The 17,755-nt window shown below is 51.3% G+C and overlaps 1 protein-coding gene across 13 annotated transcripts in view; it reads left to right on the top strand.

The window, feature by feature from the left end:
• Positions 1 to 2,084: 2,084 nt before the first annotated feature.
• The window catches only part of Chd4 (chromodomain helicase DNA binding protein 4), a 32,914-nt gene continuing 17,243 nt past the window's right edge, over positions 2,085 to 17,755 (top strand). For 5 of the 13 annotated variants that reach the window (XM_085839903.1, XM_085839902.1, XM_085839901.1 and 2 more), the window contains exons 1-22: positions 2,085 to 2,248; positions 3,081 to 3,259; positions 6,421 to 6,542; positions 6,729 to 6,944; positions 7,167 to 7,285; positions 7,402 to 7,643; positions 7,828 to 7,955; positions 8,109 to 8,244; positions 8,377 to 8,555; positions 8,744 to 8,983; positions 10,449 to 10,652; positions 10,754 to 10,959; positions 11,259 to 11,390; positions 11,484 to 11,580; positions 12,320 to 12,511; positions 13,134 to 13,334; positions 13,496 to 13,633; positions 13,892 to 14,013; positions 14,123 to 14,296; positions 14,635 to 14,776; positions 14,866 to 14,997; positions 15,103 to 15,220. In XM_085839903.1, the coding sequence (XP_085696029.1) occupies positions 3,160 to 3,259; positions 6,421 to 6,542; positions 6,729 to 6,944; positions 7,167 to 7,285; positions 7,402 to 7,643; positions 7,828 to 7,955; positions 8,109 to 8,244; positions 8,377 to 8,555; positions 8,744 to 8,983; positions 10,449 to 10,652; positions 10,754 to 10,959; positions 11,259 to 11,390; positions 11,484 to 11,580; positions 12,320 to 12,511; positions 13,134 to 13,334; positions 13,496 to 13,633; positions 13,892 to 14,013; positions 14,123 to 14,296; positions 14,635 to 14,776; positions 14,866 to 14,997; positions 15,103 to 15,220 (3,340 nt within the window). In that variant the 5' untranslated portion in view covers positions 2,085 to 2,248; positions 3,081 to 3,159. The remainder of the gene's footprint in view (positions 2,249 to 3,080; positions 3,260 to 6,420; positions 6,543 to 6,728; positions 6,945 to 7,166; positions 7,286 to 7,401; positions 7,644 to 7,827; positions 7,956 to 8,108; positions 8,245 to 8,376; positions 8,556 to 8,743; positions 8,984 to 10,448; positions 10,653 to 10,753; positions 10,960 to 11,258; positions 11,391 to 11,483; positions 11,581 to 12,319; positions 12,512 to 13,133; positions 13,335 to 13,495; positions 13,634 to 13,891; positions 14,014 to 14,122; positions 14,297 to 14,634; positions 14,777 to 14,865; positions 14,998 to 15,102; positions 15,221 to 17,755) is intronic. The other 8 variants (XM_085839906.1, XM_085839905.1, XM_085839904.1 and 5 more) reach the window with 3 other exon arrangements.

Below are 17,755 nucleotides of genomic sequence, written 5' to 3'. Positions count from 1 at the left end.
TTTGTTTTTCTAGTATGGAATAGTTTATTTAGGGCATGGGGAGGGGAGTTGAGGAGGGAGGGGAGAGATAGAGAGAGAGAGTGAGAGAAGTAGAGGACTGGAGAGAGGCTGGCTATCATGAATGTGGAGAGCAGGTGATGATGGGGATGTGAGGGAAGGGACAGAGCAGGAAGAGAGTTAGAGAGCAAGAATTCAGTGGTATTTCTTTAACTAGATATTTTTATATTGTATCATGGTCTCTTTGGCTGTTTAATGTTTCTTCATTATACATTTAATATTTATTCATGGGTGCCCCATTAGCCCAGTTGGTTAGAGCACGGTGCTGGCAATAAATAAATAAATTATAATTATCCGAGACTTGTTTTTACTGTAGCCTAGGCTGACCTTGAATTCACTGAGTAGCAGAGTGTGGCCTTGATCCCTTGATCATCTCGCTTGTTCTCTGAGTGCTGAGGTTACTGGCATGTGATACTGTTCCCAGCTGTGACTGTTTCTTGAAGGAAGGCACCTGTGTCTTGGTATACTCGGTCGGTAGTAGCTAGCTCTTTACCTTGTTAGTACTCTGTCAAGGGTATGTCGAATGAACTTTAGTGATGGTGAGTACAGAGCAAGGCATGGTAGAGGACTCTCAGTCCATAGTGGTGATAGGCTATCTGTCCACGGAGGCTGCCTGGACTTGAAGGTGGCAGTGTAGAGGACTTCTGGAATGTTGAGAAATAGTTTTGGGATGGGGGTTTGTAATTGTTATGGGATGTTCTGGGTGAGTTAAAGTTTTTCATCATGAAGTTTTACGCAAGTGTTTCATCTAGTCAGCATATTATTTGTTTGAGTTTACACAAACATTCAAAGCTGGAGGGAGGTAAGCATCTAGCACATACCTGGATTTGGTGGGGTTTGATGGGGCTCGAGGTTGGCTCTTGGTTCCTGAGTGTCTGCAAATGATGAGCTAGGGAGTCCGGGGGTCCTGAACGTTGAGAGCCCAGAATGCTCCTATTGCCCAGGAAGGGACTAAAGTGTGTGCTAGTGGGGACAGGGCAGTTAGCAGTTTGCCACACCCTCCCTGCTCTAGAAGCCTGACAACTTCTAGAGGTGGGGGAGGTTGTGACAATTAGGGGATGTCTGGACAGATCTATGTGTGGTGATGGAGTGTAGCAGCAGTATTATGGGATGTGGCACTGGGTTGTGTTGGGAGAATTATGGTATCGTGGGCTTTTTGAAATTATGGGATGCGAGAGAAGATAGAGTAAATGATAGGACATTTTCCCAGTGTTAGTGGAGGAGATTTAGATGTCCATTTGTGGGGTGACAGCAGAGCTGCTGATCATTAGTGAGTATCTCTTTGCTAGGAGGAATGGTAATTTATGGACCATGGAGCTAGAAAGAGACTGGAAAGGCTGTGGGTGGTAAAGTGAGCAACTAGAATCTCAACCCTAGTGCAGGGACTGAGGGCAGCTCTGAGGGGGGGGGGGGTTGGATATTATGGGATATCAGTATAGAAAGTGGGAGACTGATTATTACGGGATCCGTGTGGGAGGAGGCCCACTGTCCGTTGTTGTAGTATGGGGTGGGTGAGTTTCTGACAATCATGGGATATCAAACTGGGGGTGGTTATTATGGGATGTCGGTGGGGGATGGGTTGAATATTATGGGATATGAGGCTGAAGTGCTGGGAGGGGTGCTTATTATGGGATGGCCAAGAGGAGGGAGGGGTAATGAGTTATTATGGGATGTTAGCAGTAAGGCCAAGAGTGAAGAAGTTGGCAAAGAGTGGTTATTATGGGATATCTAAGGGAGGGGGAGCAGGTTTTAGTTTGTAAAAGATCTGCACTATATGTCTGTAGCCCCGGGCACATATATGCATAGAGTGTGGGGGGCGGGGTGTGTGTATGTGGGGTGTCCGTGTGTATTATGGGATGGCCAGGAGGTGGGCGGTTGCCCAGGTGACGCGCGCGCGCGCTCGACGGGGGCGTGGCCAATGGTTGCCTGAGCGACGAGGGGGCGGGGGTTGCCCGGGAGACCTAGAGAGGAGGGTGGCGGTAGTGGAGGGGGGGGTTGGAGTTGGTTGAGGTTATTATGGGCTGTCCGTGGGGGGCGGGGCCTGTGCGGTGGGATTTCCCGGCCGGTGTTTCGGGCCCTTTAAGAGGCGACGCCGGAGCCGGAGCCATTTTCCCCCCTTCGGCCGCGGCGAGGAGGAGCCGGAGCGGGAGTGACACCGGCGAGACCCAGCGCGACCTGAGGCGGCTCTAGGGTGAGGAGCGCGCGAGGCAACGGGAGAGACATCTCTCTCAGCCCGACGTCGTCCCGGGGGGTCATCCCTTCACCTGTCCCTTCTTCAGGCGTCCCGGGGCCCGCGGACCGTCCCCTCTCCAGGGAGCCGACCCTTCTTCCCCGGAGGCGGCCGGGTTACCTCCAGACGGCGCCCTGCCCTGAGGGAGTCCTGCTCCCCGCCACCCCCTCCTGGGTTCGGCCTCCCACAATGCCGGGCGAGCGCCTGCCCGCCCGCCCCTCGCCCTTTGCTCGCTAGCCCCCCGGGACACGTGGCCCGGCCCCCTTCCCGGTGGGTGCTCGCTTTCCTCCGGCGTCCCGACTCTTCGGGACCCCGGAGCGCCCGAGCCTCCACGCCCCCTGGTCCCCGCCGTTCCGGAAGAGAACCTGAGTTGTCCCAGAGGACAGCCTTTGGAGAGCTGCCCTGTCTGGGGACTGGCCCCTCCCCGGGCGCAGAGGAGCGCCCCCCCACTCCCAAGTGACCTTGTGTCCCCGAGCACCGGCCGCCTCCCCTGACCCTCCCCGTGCCTCCCCACTCGAACCCCACTCCCCAGGCACTCCAGGCTCAGGCCAGGCTAGCTTCTCCCTTCCCCTCCATGCACCAGCCTGCCCTCGGGGGCGTCGCTCCCTCTTCTTGGGGGCTCCTGCTGGGGAGCCGGCTCACGGGCTGTCCCCGAGGAGTGTGGAACTAAGTTCAGCCTGAGTGGTTCGGGTGCTCGGCTAGGGTGGTAGGGCAGGAGGGGGTGGGGGGGAAGAGCGGGTGGGGGAGGGGGACTGCGCGTCACTCACTGTTCTCCCCCCCCTCCCCCGCACAGTGACTCGGGCCAGTGCAGAGGGCCCCAGGCCGCAGGCAGGAGCAGCTGGGCCAATTCCCTGGCCGGGGAACGGAAGGGGATGGCGTCGGGCCTGGGCTCCCCGTCCCCCTGCTCAGCGGGCAGTGAGGAGGAGGATATGGACGCACTTCTGAACAACAGCCTGCCCCCACCCCATCCAGGTAACATCTTCCCGGAGGGCCCAGGGCAGGAAGGAGGTGTTTGATCTTTCCTCGAGACTCCAGTGAGGCTGCGTGCGCGCGCTGCTTGTCCCTTTGCAGAGCCCAGGGTGGAGGGCATCCGAAGGGAGTGGTTCTCTTCTGCGGAGCTCTTGTGTGCTGGGGGTGCTGGGGGAGGTGGAAGCCATGTGCCTCTTGGGCACCACGGACCCAGATGCAAGCTGGCTTCACTCAAGGCTGTCTGGAATGCTCCGCAGTCCCCAGTTGAGGGAGCTCTCTGGGTTAGCAGGCTGTACCTCGTGCAGGTTCTTGGAGGAATGCAGGTGGTTCAGACTCTGGTGGTGACATGGTGGGGTGCGGTGGGGATTTGTGTTATGGGAGCCCTGCCAGGCATCTGGGATCCCGCGGTTGTTCCCTGGAGAAGAAAGCGGGAGCGTTGGTTGCTTTCTGTCCTGATCTATTACCGGTTCTCTGTGCTGTTTCAAGAGTGTAAAGTTTGAACCTCACACTTTATCAGATCTGTAGAACTTTTAGTTAGTCAGATTGTTGGGATTTTTTTTGAGTGGAGAAGGGATGGAGGGCTAGGAGAGGCAGCATGCAGTAGCCTAGTGAAGGGCAGAGGGAGGGAATTGGCCCTTGGTGTGGACATAATCTTGGATCTTTACTAGGGGCTTCTGCCACTCTGAGGTAGCTTGGGGTCTGGATTGGTGGTGTGAGGTGTTTGTGTGGGTGTGTTAGGGTTTGCACTGTGTTTTGGGGTTGCTCCCTGGACTGGCCAAACCCGTATTATTATAACCAGCTTGCCTGAGTGCCTGCCCTCAAATGATGGCTGATGTCATGCTTGGAAGTGGATGTCTTCCTCTTGTCTCCTTATTTAGAACCCCCTTAGTTAAGGCACCTATTGGCTTGACTCCCCCACATTCATTGCAAGGTCGGTATCTTCTCTGCGTCCACCCGGCTGTCCTGGTCATTACCCTGTGGAACTTGGCCGTCCTGGTTTTGTTCCTTACGGCATGGCTCTCACTTCTGCCTTTTCCTGAGCCCCAACTGGAGGGTGAGGTATCCAGAAGAAATCATTTTCCAATTTGTCATTTAAGAGAGCCATTATTCTTGCTGCTGAGTCCTAGGCTGCTGAGATAAGGGACTTAGGTATAGGCCTGTGGAGCTCTGCCTTTGCGAGGGTGAGGTGGGTAAGCAGGAAGACTTATTTTTCCTTCCTCGTCTTTACGAGAGGCTGGGTGATGCTGTCTGACCAGTGTTGCTTCCCATCTTAGCCATAACCCCTTGCTTGAAGGTCTGGGGCTTCCCTCCCAAGTGGGAGCACTGCAGGCTCTCAGTGTGAACTCTGCCCCGATCTGTAGCATGACCCAGTTTTTCCTCTGGCCACACCCAATTCTGCCCCTTTTCCCAAATCTCCCTCTATGGCATGCAGCGTGATGGGCCTGAGGAGTGGAGGGCTGTGTGTGGGTGGAAAGGGGCCCACTGTGCTTCCACGGCCTCGTGGCCTTGTCCCTGGCTCACTTGTGCTCCACAGGCAGAGGAAGAAGGCTTTGGTGGGTGCTGTAAGGGCTGTGGGCCAGAAGCCCTTAAGAAAATGGTGTGTTTAGGTGAGAGGGGCCTCCAAGCCTCTGACCTAACCCTGGGATGGGTGTGGATGGGAGGCTTGTGGCACTTTGTCCAACCTTGGGATCTGACTGGCTCCAGAATCATTTTAGGGCTACTTCTGGGGTTATGCACTGAGTGTGCGGGATTAAAGGGAGGGAGTCTACTGTTTTAGGGGGGCTTGGACATGGTTTCTGCAGATTGGGTAGGATTCTTGTTGGGTGACTGAGGAAGCTGAGTTTTGACACTTGATTCCTTAAGCTAAAGCTTTCTGATTCCTTTTTAGGGATGAAGGTTGTATGGTTTGGTAACCTCCATTGAGCCCTTGTTAAATCTTAGTTCTAATGTCTTTAAAGAACTACAAGTGAGTGAGTACTGCAGTCATTCCAATAGTTTACTCTGGTGCTATCTTGGCTTTCTTGTCTGGGACATGAGGGTGACCTCTTACAAACGGTGTCATCCTAGAGTAGGTATAGAGATCACTGGCTTTGACCTAGGGCCAGGTAATAATTTGAGAAGTTTTTTTTGAGGGTACTCTCCGCTCTGTGTACTTCTGTTGGCTCCACCCCCACCCCTGCCACTTCCTGTCTGTCCTATGTTGGCACTGGGTGCCCTGGGCTGGCTTCTGCGGTCAGGAGCCATTTTCCTTCTCTTCAGTGGGTGAGACACTCCCTTCTCTCTCCTCCCTTCCCTACTCCCCCCTTCTTGAGCGGGGGTGGCTTGGGAAGAGGGAGAAGGGAACTGGGAGCTGGTGTACAAGGCTGGTACAAAGAAAGCTGCCTCCCAGTCTTCTCCCCCTGTGCCCCTCTCTACCTACCCTTGCTCAGGATTCCCCAGTGTTACCAGGCTTTGTGTGTGCTTCTCGCCAGGGAAGGAGGTGGAGCCAGATGGGAGGGGGGTTGGGAAGGGGAGATGGTGACAGCTGGGCTGATTCCAGGCCCCTAGGGAGAAGAGCTGGCTGACCCAGGAGAAAGCTGGAAAGAAACAGTAGGACTAGAGATGCCGAAGGGAACTGGGAGAGGGTGTGAAGTTGAACTGGCAACTGAATGTGGGACTGGGGAGATTCTGGTGGTTCTGAGCAATGATAGTCCCAAAGGGGTTTAATAAGGGTGTTTGTTGTGTTTTAGGCCCTGAGCCTGGTGTTTGTTCTAGGGTGGCATGGTAAGGGATGAGTCTGTGTTCAGTGCCTTCTGGGTAGGCTCTCCTTATTTCCTGTCTTAGGAGCTGTTTGGTGGCCACTTTCGGGAGAGCTGGATGAAGTTAGCTCTTTCACTTACTAAGTTCCAAGCAGCTCAATTCAGCGGTACTGGTAGACACAGAAGGTGCCTAGAGTGGTGAGGAAAGGGAGGCAGGGGCCTGGCCTGGCTGGGCCTGGCTGGGCAGCTGATTTTGGGTATGTACAGCTCTTTGTCTCTGTGCTGGCTCTCAGCTCCCTTGTGTGTAGTACAGCAGTTCTCTTCTAGGGCGAGAGGTGGGGACAGAGGATCTGAACCATCTGCATTCGGCCCTCACCTGTGCTGTTGCTCTTTTCCCTGCCTGCCTCTGTTTGCCAATCTGTGTAGAAAATGAGGAAGACCCAGACGAGGATCTATCCGAAGCAGAGACTCCAAAGCTCAAGAAGAAGAAAAAGCCTAAGAAACCTCGAGACCCTAAAATCCCTAAGAGCAAGCGCCAAAAAAAGGAGGTGAGTGGGTGACTGAGTGTTCTGGGGAGTGAGAAGAGAGGGGGAGGAGGCGCTCAAGGAGAGTTGTGAGGCTGCGGGTAGTTTTTCTCCTGGAGCTGGGGGTCAGGTTCTGGGGCAAGCCTCAGGACTGTCCTGGGTGAGCATGTGTGTAGCATGTGTGTCTGTCTCCCTCCCCCCCTGCTCCAGCGTTTACTCTTATGCCGGCAGCTGGGGGACAGCTCTGGGGAGGGGCCAGAGTTTGTTGAGGAGGAGGAAGAGGTGGCTCTGCGCTCAGACAGTGAGGGCAGCGACTATACTCCTGGCAAGAAGAAGAAAAAGAAGCTCGGACCTAAGAAGGAGAAGAAGAGCAAATCCAAGCGGAAGGAGGAGGAGGAAGAGGAGGACGAGGATGATGACTCGAAGGTGCCTAGATCTCTGTCTGTCAAGACCCTGTCGGTCCTCTCTCTGCCCTTTCTCCCAGATACCGCCCTGCCCTGTAGAACAGCATCTCCATGTAGGTGTGCTTATTTCTTCTGTATTATTTCCTCTGTACCTCGCTCTTGGAAGCTGCTGTTTGACTTCCCAGTTGGTTGTCTTAGCCAGTGAGCACTATGAAGCAGACCCCTGAATCTGCCTTCTCTGCAGGAACCTAAATCATCAGCCCAGCTTTTAGAAGACTGGGGTATGGAAGACATCGACCATGTGTTCTCAGAGGAGGATTACCGGACCCTCACCAACTACAAGGCCTTCAGCCAGTTTGTCAGGTAAGTCAGGAGGAGCCTGTGGGGTGGGAAGGGAGGAGTCCTTCTAGAATTTCTTCTTGTTCGTTTTTCTCTTTTCTCTTTATATATGACCTTACTCTTGTCCATTTCTCTTCCAGACCGCTGATTGCTGCTAAAAACCCCAAGATTGCTGTCTCCAAGATGATGATGGTCTTGGGTGCAAAGTGGAGGGAATTCAGTACCAACAACCCCTTCAAGGGCAGCTCGGGAGCATCAGTGGCAGCTGCAGCGGCAGCGGCTGTGGCTGTGGTGGAGAGCATGGTGACAGCTACTGAAGTCGCCCCTCCCCCTCCTCCTGTGGAGGTGCCGATCCGCAAGGCCAAGACCAAGGAGGGCAAAGGTGCAGTGGGATTTAATGAAGGGTCTGGGTGGGCTTGACAAGTCTGACAGCTAGGAATGAGGCATTGCCCCTAAGTCGGGCAACGGGCAGGAGCGAGCCTTGGGTTTAGAAGAGAGCCAGGGTGAGCCAGCTCATTTCCCATCATTTGCCTTGTGGTCTACATTTGGCTGTATCCTGATCTTAGGTCCCAATGCTCGGAGGAAGCCGAAAGGCAGCCCGCGAGTGCCTGACGCCAAGAAGCCCAAACCCAAGAAAGTAGCTCCTCTGAAGATCAAGCTGGGAGGGTTCGGCTCCAAGCGGAAGAGATCCTCGGTGAGACCTGGCTCTTGCCACTGGAGAAGGGGGAGCTGTGTGGGGGAGGGGGCACATAGGGTCCTACTGCTTCAGACAGGGGTAACTAGGCTCCTTCTGTGCAGTTCTCTCCTTGGCCTGGACTTTGAATGTTGTTTTCTGGGTGTTTTCCAGAGTGAGGATGACGATTTAGATGTAGAGTCTGACTTCGACGATGCCAGTATCAACAGCTACTCTGTTTCGGACGGTTCCACCAGCCGCAGCAGTCGGAGCCGCAAGAAGCTCCGGACCGCTAAAAAGAAAAAGAAAGGTGTGTTTCTTTTCTGTACTTATGCGTAATGGGATAAGATGGCAATGGCCAGGGGAAAATCTCCCTTAGGAGATACGGGTTGGGGGGCGGTGGTTTTTTCTAATAATTGGGCTTTCCCTCTTCCTTGCCCAGGCGAGGAGGAGGTGACTGCTGTGGATGGTTATGAGACAGACCACCAGGACTATTGCGAGGTGTGCCAGCAAGGCGGCGAGATCATCCTGTGTGACACCTGTCCCCGAGCCTACCATATGGTGTGCCTGGACCCAGACATGGAGAAGGCCCCCGAGGGCAAGTGGAGCTGCCCGCACTGTGTGAGTACCTGGCGACTGTGGCCTCTGGGTCCCCCGAGGGCGAGGGTAGTGAGGAGCTTCTTTGGGTCTGGGTGGAAATAAAAATGGGAGCTTTGGGAAATGTCTGTGTAAAGGAATGCTGGCTGTGGGTTCTGGCATGGGGTGGGGGTGGGGTGGGAATAATCTGAATCTCTGGTTTCTTATTGCAGGAGAAGGAGGGAATCCAGTGGGAAGCTAAGGAGGACAATTCTGAGGGTGAGGAGATTCTGGAAGAAGTCGGGGGGGACCCAGAAGAGGAGGATGACCATCATATGGAATTCTGTCGCGTCTGCAAGGACGGCGGGGAGCTCCTGTGCTGTGACACCTGCCCTTCTTCCTACCACATCCACTGCCTGAACCCCCCGCTTCCAGAGATCCCAAATGGCGAATGGCTCTGTCCCCGCTGTACTGTAAGTGACTTTTTTCTCTGAGGGTGAGGGATGGAGGAGCAGTGTCAGAACAGCACAAGGGTTTGCTCTCTTGTGGACATTGTGAGGCCGAGGCTGAGACAGGAGTTTCCTTTCTTGCTTAGTCCTGGGACATCATCTCCTGTGTAAACATACAGCTAACTGAATTGAAGAGGGCATTCCTCTTAAGCAGGTTGAAGCATCGTTCCAGTTTAGAGGAATAAATAGTTCTTCTGATTCCTTCCTTTTTTCAGTTCTCGGGAGCCTGGACTGCCCTAGGGCCTGCTTACTGCATTAGGTTGCTTAAGAGAAGGAAGTGCTTGGTTCCCTCTTGGGATTTTATGTGCCCAGCTATTCCGGTTTATTATTTAGAATAAAGCTTATAGATCCTTAACTTTTTTTTTTTTTTTTTAAAGCTCTCTGATAATATCCAGAGAGGGGAAGGAAGTCCTAGTGGTTTTTGCCTAGGGATGGTTATGAGGTTAGGTTTTATTTGAGATGATGTTTTTATTTATTTTGTTTTCTGGAACTCTGTAGACCAGGTTGGCCTTGAACTCACAGAGATTCCCCTGCATCTGCCTCTACCTCCAGAGCACTGAGATTAAAGTGTGCACCACCCCCATCACTCAGATTGAATGAAGTTTTTATAAGTCATTAACAAGATTAAAGTTGTGGGCTTGTCTGCTCATTTCTTTTTAGTTGTTTTAAGAACTTTTTTTGATGGGATCCCACTTTATATCCCTGGCTGGCCTGAAATTCTCTGTATAAAACAGCTAGGCTGGTCTTCAATTAAGAGAGATCTACCTAACTCAGCCTTTCTAGCGCTGGCATCAAAAACTTGGGTCACCACCCCAGTTCCCTGTAGTTGATTTTATTTTATTTTCTGGGCATGATGCTGCATCCCTTTAATTCCAGCAGGGGCAGGGGCAAAGCAGTTCTGAGTGTAAGGTCAGTCTGGTCTATATATTGAATTCCCGGCCAGTTGGGGCTGTTCTAGGAAGACATATCCTGAGAAGAAAGCAAGCACATGTGTGGGTGTTGTATGTGCACATGTATGTCCCAGGATCCAGGCCTCAGTGCTGTACTCTGACACCCACCTTATCACTCTGAACAGACGCTCACTAAACCTAGAGCTCGGGCTGGCTAGCGGCCAGAGAGCTCCAGTGATCCTTCAGTCTCTCCTCCCATGGCAGTAGGCTGCAGGTGTGTGTGTATGTGATGTGCAGTGACAGAAGAGGGCGTTGGATCCCCTGGAACAATGGTTCTTAGCACAGTGTAGATGCCAGGAATGAGCTCTGGTTTCTCTGAAGACCAGCCATCTCTTCAGAGTTGACCTTTGAGTTCACACTCATGCTTGTGCGACCATGCTCTGCCCCACTGCCCAGAGACACTGATAATCATATTCTTGCAGGGTTTGATGCATCTCCCTGTGGTACTGAATTGAGATTAAGTGGTGTCTTTTTAACAGTGTCCAGCTCTTAAGGGCAAAGTGCAGAAGATCCTAATTTGGAAGTGGGGCCAGCCACCGTCTCCCACACCAGTGCCTCGGCCTCCAGATGCTGATCCTAATACCCCATCTCCCAAGCCCTTGGAGGGGCGGCCAGAGAGGCAGTTCTTTGTGAAATGGCAAGGCATGTCTTACTGGCACTGCTCCTGGGTGTCAGAACTGCAGGTAAGCCTGGGACAGGCTGCACGTGTGAGGTGACACCGCAGAGGTAAGGGCAGGAAGCTGGCTGCAGCTCCAGGAGGGTCTCCTTTCTCTTCCTGCTCCAGTTGGAGCTGCACTGTCAGGTGATGTTCAGAAACTACCAGCGGAAGAATGATATGGACGAGCCGCCTTCTGGGGACTTTGGTGGAGATGAAGAGAAGAGCCGGAAGCGAAAGAACAAGGACCCTAAGTTTGCAGAGATGGAAGAGCGCTTCTACCGCTATGGAATAAAACCGGAGTGGATGATGATCCACCGCATCCTCAACCACAGGTACCACGTCCGCTCCCTGGGCTCATTTACCTGTTAGGGGCCCTTACTGAAGGGCTCAAGAAAAGGGACGTTGCCATCGACTTATGTTCAAGAGACGTTTCTTCTGAATTTGGCCCACAGCGAGAGTATAGATTAGAGAGAGAGTATTGGTTCAAAAACAGGCATCTTTGAGGCTCTGAATAGATGTGGAGTCTGGCACACTTAGAATGCTTTTGTCGGCTTTTAAGAGCAAGGCTGACCAGAGAGGTGAGGGAAGTTGCTTTCTGACTCTGAGGAGTTTTTCTTTCTTGATCTTGTAGTGTGGACAAGAAGGGCCACGTTCACTATTTAATCAAGTGGCGAGACTTGCCCTATGACCAGGCGTCCTGGGAGAGCGAGGACGTGGAGATACAGGACTACGACCTGTTCAAGCAGAGCTACTGGAACCACAGGTAGGCGACTGCGAGCAAGGAAGAGCAGATGTGCTCTTGCTCTCTCGGAAGGACAAGGACCAAGAGGCAGCTGTGGTATGTTTTCTTTCCTAGGGAGTTAATGAGGGGTGAGGAAGGACGACCCGGCAAGAAGCTTAAGAAGGTGAAACTACGGAAACTGGAAAGGCCTCCGGAGACCCCAACTGTTGATGTGAGTGTGGGTGGAAGAGGAAGGGTGTGTGTGTTGTGTGGGCAGTATGCTGCAGTCATGGTGAAGCTCCAAGTCATGGCCTGTGGATAGCTCTAGCTGAGATGGTCAGAAAACAAACGCTGGGTGTTGTAAATGGTGCTCTGTGTCAGGTCTACTACCTGAGGCCTAGATACATAGCCCTGTCTGCTGATGGATCCTAGGCTGCATCCTACAGTGAGCAGTGAGGTTCCCATCACTCCCTCTGCCAAATGTATTGAGGGTCACACAGGTCGACAGCACCTTCTGCTTATTGTCTCCGTGCCCCACTTACCTGTCCCCTTCCCTTAGCTGCCCCATTCTTCCCTGCAGATCTCGTGCCCACATTCGTGCCTTTTTGTTCTGTGACCTCTGGATTTAACTGACGATCTCTCTGTCTGTCCATTAGGGCCTGGATTCTGTGGCCACTCCACCTCACTTTAATTCTTTATTGTTATCACTCCAAAGAGAGATCCAAAGAGAGTCCTTTTGATTCCAGGACTGGCCTTGAACTCAATCCTCTGTCTCAGCCTAAGTACTAGGATTATAGGCGGGTCCTACAATGCCTTATTTCCCTAAGGGCTTTTTTATTTGGTTTTGTTTTGTTTCTCTTAGCTCTTAGGAAAAAAATATCTAGTGAGGACTTGTGTAGGAGGAAGCAGCTACTGTCTGCCGTCTCTGGGAAGGTCTTCTTTACCAGATTGTGACTTCTCTTCATCCTTAGCCCACAGTGAAGTATGAGCGACAGCCGGAGTACCTGGATGCCACGGGTGGAACCCTGCATCCCTACCAAATGGAAGGCTTAAACTGGCTCCGCTTCTCCTGGGCTCAGGGAACCGATACCATCTTGGCTGATGAGATGGGCCTTGGGAAAACTGTGCAGACAGCAGTCTTCCTCTACTCCCTCTATAAGGAGGTAAAGATGCCAGGAGATGCTAGTGCTTGGTGTGGGTGTTCTGGGACTGTATTCTTTTCTTGTGCTTTAAGGAGTTGGAGGAAGGGAGGAGGAGGATGTACTGCTGAGGGGTAGGAAGACACAGGTCTGCAGTGCAAATCCTTTTCTTTTTCTTTTTTTCTAATTATTTTTGTCCGTATATTGCCCATAAGTATGGCTGTGCACTGCCTGTGTGCAGTACCTTGGGAGGCCACAAGAGGGTGTCACCTCCTTAAACTGGAATTGCAGACTATAAGCCATCACGTGGGTGCTGGGATCTGAATGTAAGACCTCTGCAAGAGCAGCTAGAGCCGTCTTTCTAGATCCTACAGTGGAAATTTTACAGGATTAGAGCCCTGGTAGACTCAGTGGCTGGCATGTGTTTTGAGGGAATTACAATTGGTCTTGGAGGAGTTTGGTTTTTGTCACGGTGGGCCTAAGAGAGGGATAAATGGCTTTTGTAAATGATGGGAGGCAGAGAGGCAGAAGCCCAGGTGTCAGGCATCAGCTTCACTGTGGGTCGGGACAGGGGTGGGGGAGATGGGAGTCTGGGGTTAAGGGATGGGGCTCTTAGTCCTGACTCTGCCTGCCTTCTTCCTCCCAGGGTCACTCCAAAGGCCCCTTCTTAGTGAGCGCTCCTCTGTCCACCATCATCAACTGGGAGAGAGAGTTTGAGATGTGGGCTCCTGATATGTATGTGGTAACCTATGTGGGTGACAAGGACAGCCGTGCCATCATCCGGGAAAATGAGTTCTCCTTTGAAGACAATGCCATTCGTGGTGGCAAGAAGGCCTCGAGGATGAAGGTATCTTAGTGTGTGGGAGGAGGAGGAGACTGTTGAGCGAGTCACTGCTGTTGGCTGCTTTGCTGCCTCACCTGGTCTCTGAGTGAGGCAGAAAGAGAACTTTGGGATGTGTTGTGTGGATGTGGAGCAGTAGTGAGAGATGGGCTTGTCGTTACGTGCAGAAAGAAGCATCGGTGAAATTCCATGTCCTGCTGACGTCCTATGAGTTGATCACCATTGATATGGCCATCTTGGGTTCTATTGACTGGGCCTGCCTCATTGTGGATGAAGCCCATCGGCTGAAGAACAACCAGTCTAAGGTGAGGCGTGGGAGGAGACGGCCTCCATCCACTTCTAGTCCTTGGGGAAATTCATCTCTTTGAAAGAACCCTAAGTAGAGAAGAAGGGAAAGTGGTCTTTATTTCCTTCCTCACCATGGCAGCCCTTCTCTGGCCAGGCCTTTAAGAAGGATGCCAGCCATGGGAAGAGAGACTTAGTTCACTGGACAGTGAAACAGCTTGGCATTCTGCTGCAATACTCTGGTGCCCTCGTTTCTGATTTTTATTTCTCTTCACCAGTTCTTCCGAGTTTTGAATGGTTACTCGCTGCAGCACAAGCTGTTGCTAACTGGAACTCCGCTACAGAACAATCTAGAGGAACTGTTTCACCTGCTCAACTTCCTCACCCCTGAGAGGTTCCAGTAAGTGTGCCTGTCAGTGCTACTCGTTCTTCTTGTTGCCCATTTCCTGTGTTCCTTTCCTTTCTTCCTTGTTTCCCTTTCTCTAACAACCTTTTTCTTTTTCCTGAAGCAACTTAGAAGGCTTCTTGGAGGAGTTTGCAGACATTGCCAAAGAGGACCAGATTAAAAAACTCCACGACATGCTGGGGCCTCATATGTTGCGGCGGCTCAAAGCTGACGTCTTCAAGAATATGCCATCCAAGACAGAGCTGATTGTGCGCGTGGAGTTGAGCCCTATGCAGAAGTAAGTGTGAAGGGATAGAAACACACACTCAGCCTTGTAACAGACACCAGCCATGCTGCCAGCAGCTTCTTCCAGAGCTTCCGGGCATCTGGTGACAGAAGCAAGCAGGGCCTGAAGGAACCTGATACCTGGGAGGCGGAGCTTGTAGTTCTTAGTTTTACCTTCCTGTGTCGAACATGAGGATGGTGTGGCCGAACATGAGGATGGTGTGGCCGCTGCTCGTTAGCTTAGCTCCACAGTGAGAAATGTTGGAGAGATGATCTCAGGCTGTTGGGTTGCATCATTAGTCATTCAAAAGACGCCTCAGTCCAACCGGTCCTTGTGTCTTGTTCATGTAGGAAGTACTACAAGTATATTCTCACGCGGAATTTCGAAGCACTGAATGCTCGAGGTGGTGGCAACCAGGTCTCTCTGCTGAATGTGGTGATGGATCTTAAGAAGTGCTGCAACCATCCTTACCTCTTCCCTGTGGCAGCAATGGTAAGCGCACCTCCTTGTCTTCTGCCTTGCCGAGTCAGTCCTCCTTGTGGGTGTCCCTTAAATATGTCTTCCTTTGCTTCTGTCACCAGGAAGCTCCTAAGATGCCTAATGGTATGTATGACGGCAGTGCCCTAATCAGAGCATCTGGGAAGTTGTTGCTGCTGCAGAAGATGCTTAAGAACCTGAAAGAGGGAGGGCATCGTGTGCTCATCTTCTCCCAGGTGTGTGGGTCCCACCTGAGCTTCACAGCAGGACAACCCTAGTGACTGAGAAAAGGTGACTGTTATCACCTGACAGCTCTATGATTAAATTGTTCCGTCTTACAGATGACCAAGATGTTGGACTTGCTAGAGGATTTTTTAGAACATGAAGGTTATAAATATGAACGTATTGATGGTGGAATCACTGGGAACATGCGTCAGGAGGCCATTGATCGCTTCAATGGTAAGAGAAAAGTGTCTTTTCTCCAGGCAGTCAATTTGTTAGTATTATTAAGCTGGGCATGGTATATATACCCTAATCCCAGTACTCAGGAGGCAGAAGCATGCAGATCTCTGTGAGTTCAAGGCCAGCCTGGTTGCCTACCGAGTAAGCTCAGGACAGCCTCAGCTGCTTCTGTCTTAAATCAAAAAAATATTATTTCATGTGTGTGCCTAGGTACTCTGGGACTGGAGTGCCAGAGGTTGTGAGCTACCATGTGGGTGCTGGAAATTGAACCCAGGTTCTCTGTCAGAGAAACAAAATCTCACTGTTGTATCCTTAAGTGACCTGGACTCTGTAGACCAATCTAGACTCAAACACGTAGAGATGGACTTGCCTTTAGACAGTGCGTTTGCCCCGCCCCAGTCCCGATCATTTTCTTCTATTGTTGGAGTGATCACTTTATTTATTTATTTTTAAAGTGTGCATTGCATGCAAGCTTGCAACTGCACACATGCGCACCATGGCACAGATGTGGGAGTCCCGGGAAAACGTGCATGAGTTGGTTCTCTCCTTGTACCGTGAGTCCTGAGGACTGAACAGAGATCACCTAGGCCCCTTTTGCTGTGGAGCCGCCTCACTAGCCCCACTGGTTTTGTTTTTTAAGATTTTATTTTATTTTGTGTCTGGGTGTTTTGCCTGCATGTGTGTCTGTATGTCACATGCATGTTGTACCCGTAGAGGCCAGAAGAGGGCATCAGATCCACTGGAACTGGAGGTACCGCTGGGTGAGCCACCACGTGGGTGCTAGGAATGAACCCAAGTCTCCTGGAAGAACAGCCAGGGCTCTTAACTGCTGAGCCGTGTCCAGAACCCCAGCTTGTTCTTGTGCATCTCTTTGTCTGTTGCTCTCTAGGGTCTTGGTTGCTTGACTCGAGGGAGGAAAACTTGTGAACAAATAATCAGACTAGGCTCTAAGAGATTTTTCTTAGCTTCCTTTGGAGTCTTTGGTCTTTTCTGCTTGAAAGGGGCACTTTCTCTAACCCGGGTTATATCCTGAGGCTGAAAGGAAGATGTGCTTAGTTTTGGTTTCAGTATGTTTATGTGCCTGCTTGTCTATATGTATATCATGTACTTTCCACAGGTGCCTGGAGCGGCCAGAAAGTTAGAAATACTTCTTAGCTCCCTGATACAGGCACTGGGCACTGAACCTAGAATCCGCTGTAAGAGCAGCAATGATACTCTTTATCTCTATCCCCAAGGGAGCAGATTAGTTGAAGCTCCAATAAGTAGTAGACTTGTCTGTCTCAGTAGATGTAACTACACCTTCCCCCCAATCTTTCATATTCATTAATTATTTATTTTTGTTCATTTTTTTGAGATAAGTTCTCTGTGTGATCCTATTATCCTCATTACTTAAAATATGTTTAGACTTAAAAGTTGTGAACAACACAGAGTTAACCTGCCTCTGTTAATACCACCTTACATGCCTGGGGGCACAGGAGTGGTGAAGTAGGAGAATCAAGAATTCAGTGAGGCTGGGAAGAGCATTGACTAAATTCCAGAGGACTTAGGTTTGATTTCCCAGCACCTACATGGCCGCTCACAACCACTTAATCTCCAGTTCCAGGGAGCCCAGCAGCCTTTCATGGCTTCCCCAGGCAGTGCCCATACACTGTGCACAGACAGACTGCAGGCAAGACTACACACAAGCCGGGTGTGGTGGCACACGCCTGTAGTCCCAGCACTCGGGAGGCAGAGGCAGGCGGATTTCTTGAGTTCAAGGCCAGCCTGGTCTGCAGAGTGAGTTCCAGGACAGCCAGGGCTACACAGAGAAACTCTGTCTCGGAAAAAAAACAAAAAAACCAAAAACCAAAAACAAACCCATACACATAAAATAAAAATAAAGATATAAAAAATATTTAAAAATAATTCAAAAATATCTGGGTTGCATGAGTACATGAGACCCTGTCTGGAAACCAAAGGTGGAGGGGCAGCGAGGGGCCAGCAGGTGAAGGTACTTGCCACCCCGCAGTTTATCTGATTTCTGTCCTATATGTGAAAGAGAACCAGTTCCTGCAAGAAGTCCTCTCTGACTCTACATGTACGTACACACGCTTGCATACACACAGGATAAGAAGGCCAGTGAGATGTTTGAGTACAGAAGCTGCCTGCTGCTTGGTTATGTCGCCAAGTTTCTCCGACTGGCTCTGTCCTCCGACTTGATGTATGCACTGGCATGCATACTCTGACACACTGACACATAAGTGCACTCAAAGTCAAAGGGCGTTGTCTGGTGATGAGTGCTTACCTAACATGGCACGAGGTTCCCAACACCGCGTAAATGTGGTGACACAACTGTAACCTCAGCATCAGGGAAGGGAGACAGGAAGTTCAGAGTTATCCTGGCAATCTGAAGAGTTCAAGACCAACCTGATAATAGATGAGATCATGTCTCAAAAACCAAACCAAACCAAAACCAAATAGCAAGTTATGTAACTGTGGTAGAGTTTCCAACAGTAGGAAATGAATAAACATGGGGTCACACTGTCAACTGAA

Source organism: Mus caroli, unplaced genomic scaffold, assembly GCF_978045245.1.
Source record: "Mus caroli unplaced genomic scaffold, Mus_caroli_1 scaffold_7, whole genome shotgun sequence".
Classification (NCBI taxonomy): Eukaryota; Metazoa; Chordata; class Mammalia; order Rodentia; family Muridae; genus Mus; species Mus caroli.
Note: the sequence above shows the minus strand (reverse complement) of the source record. Positions and strands in the feature narration are given on the sequence as shown.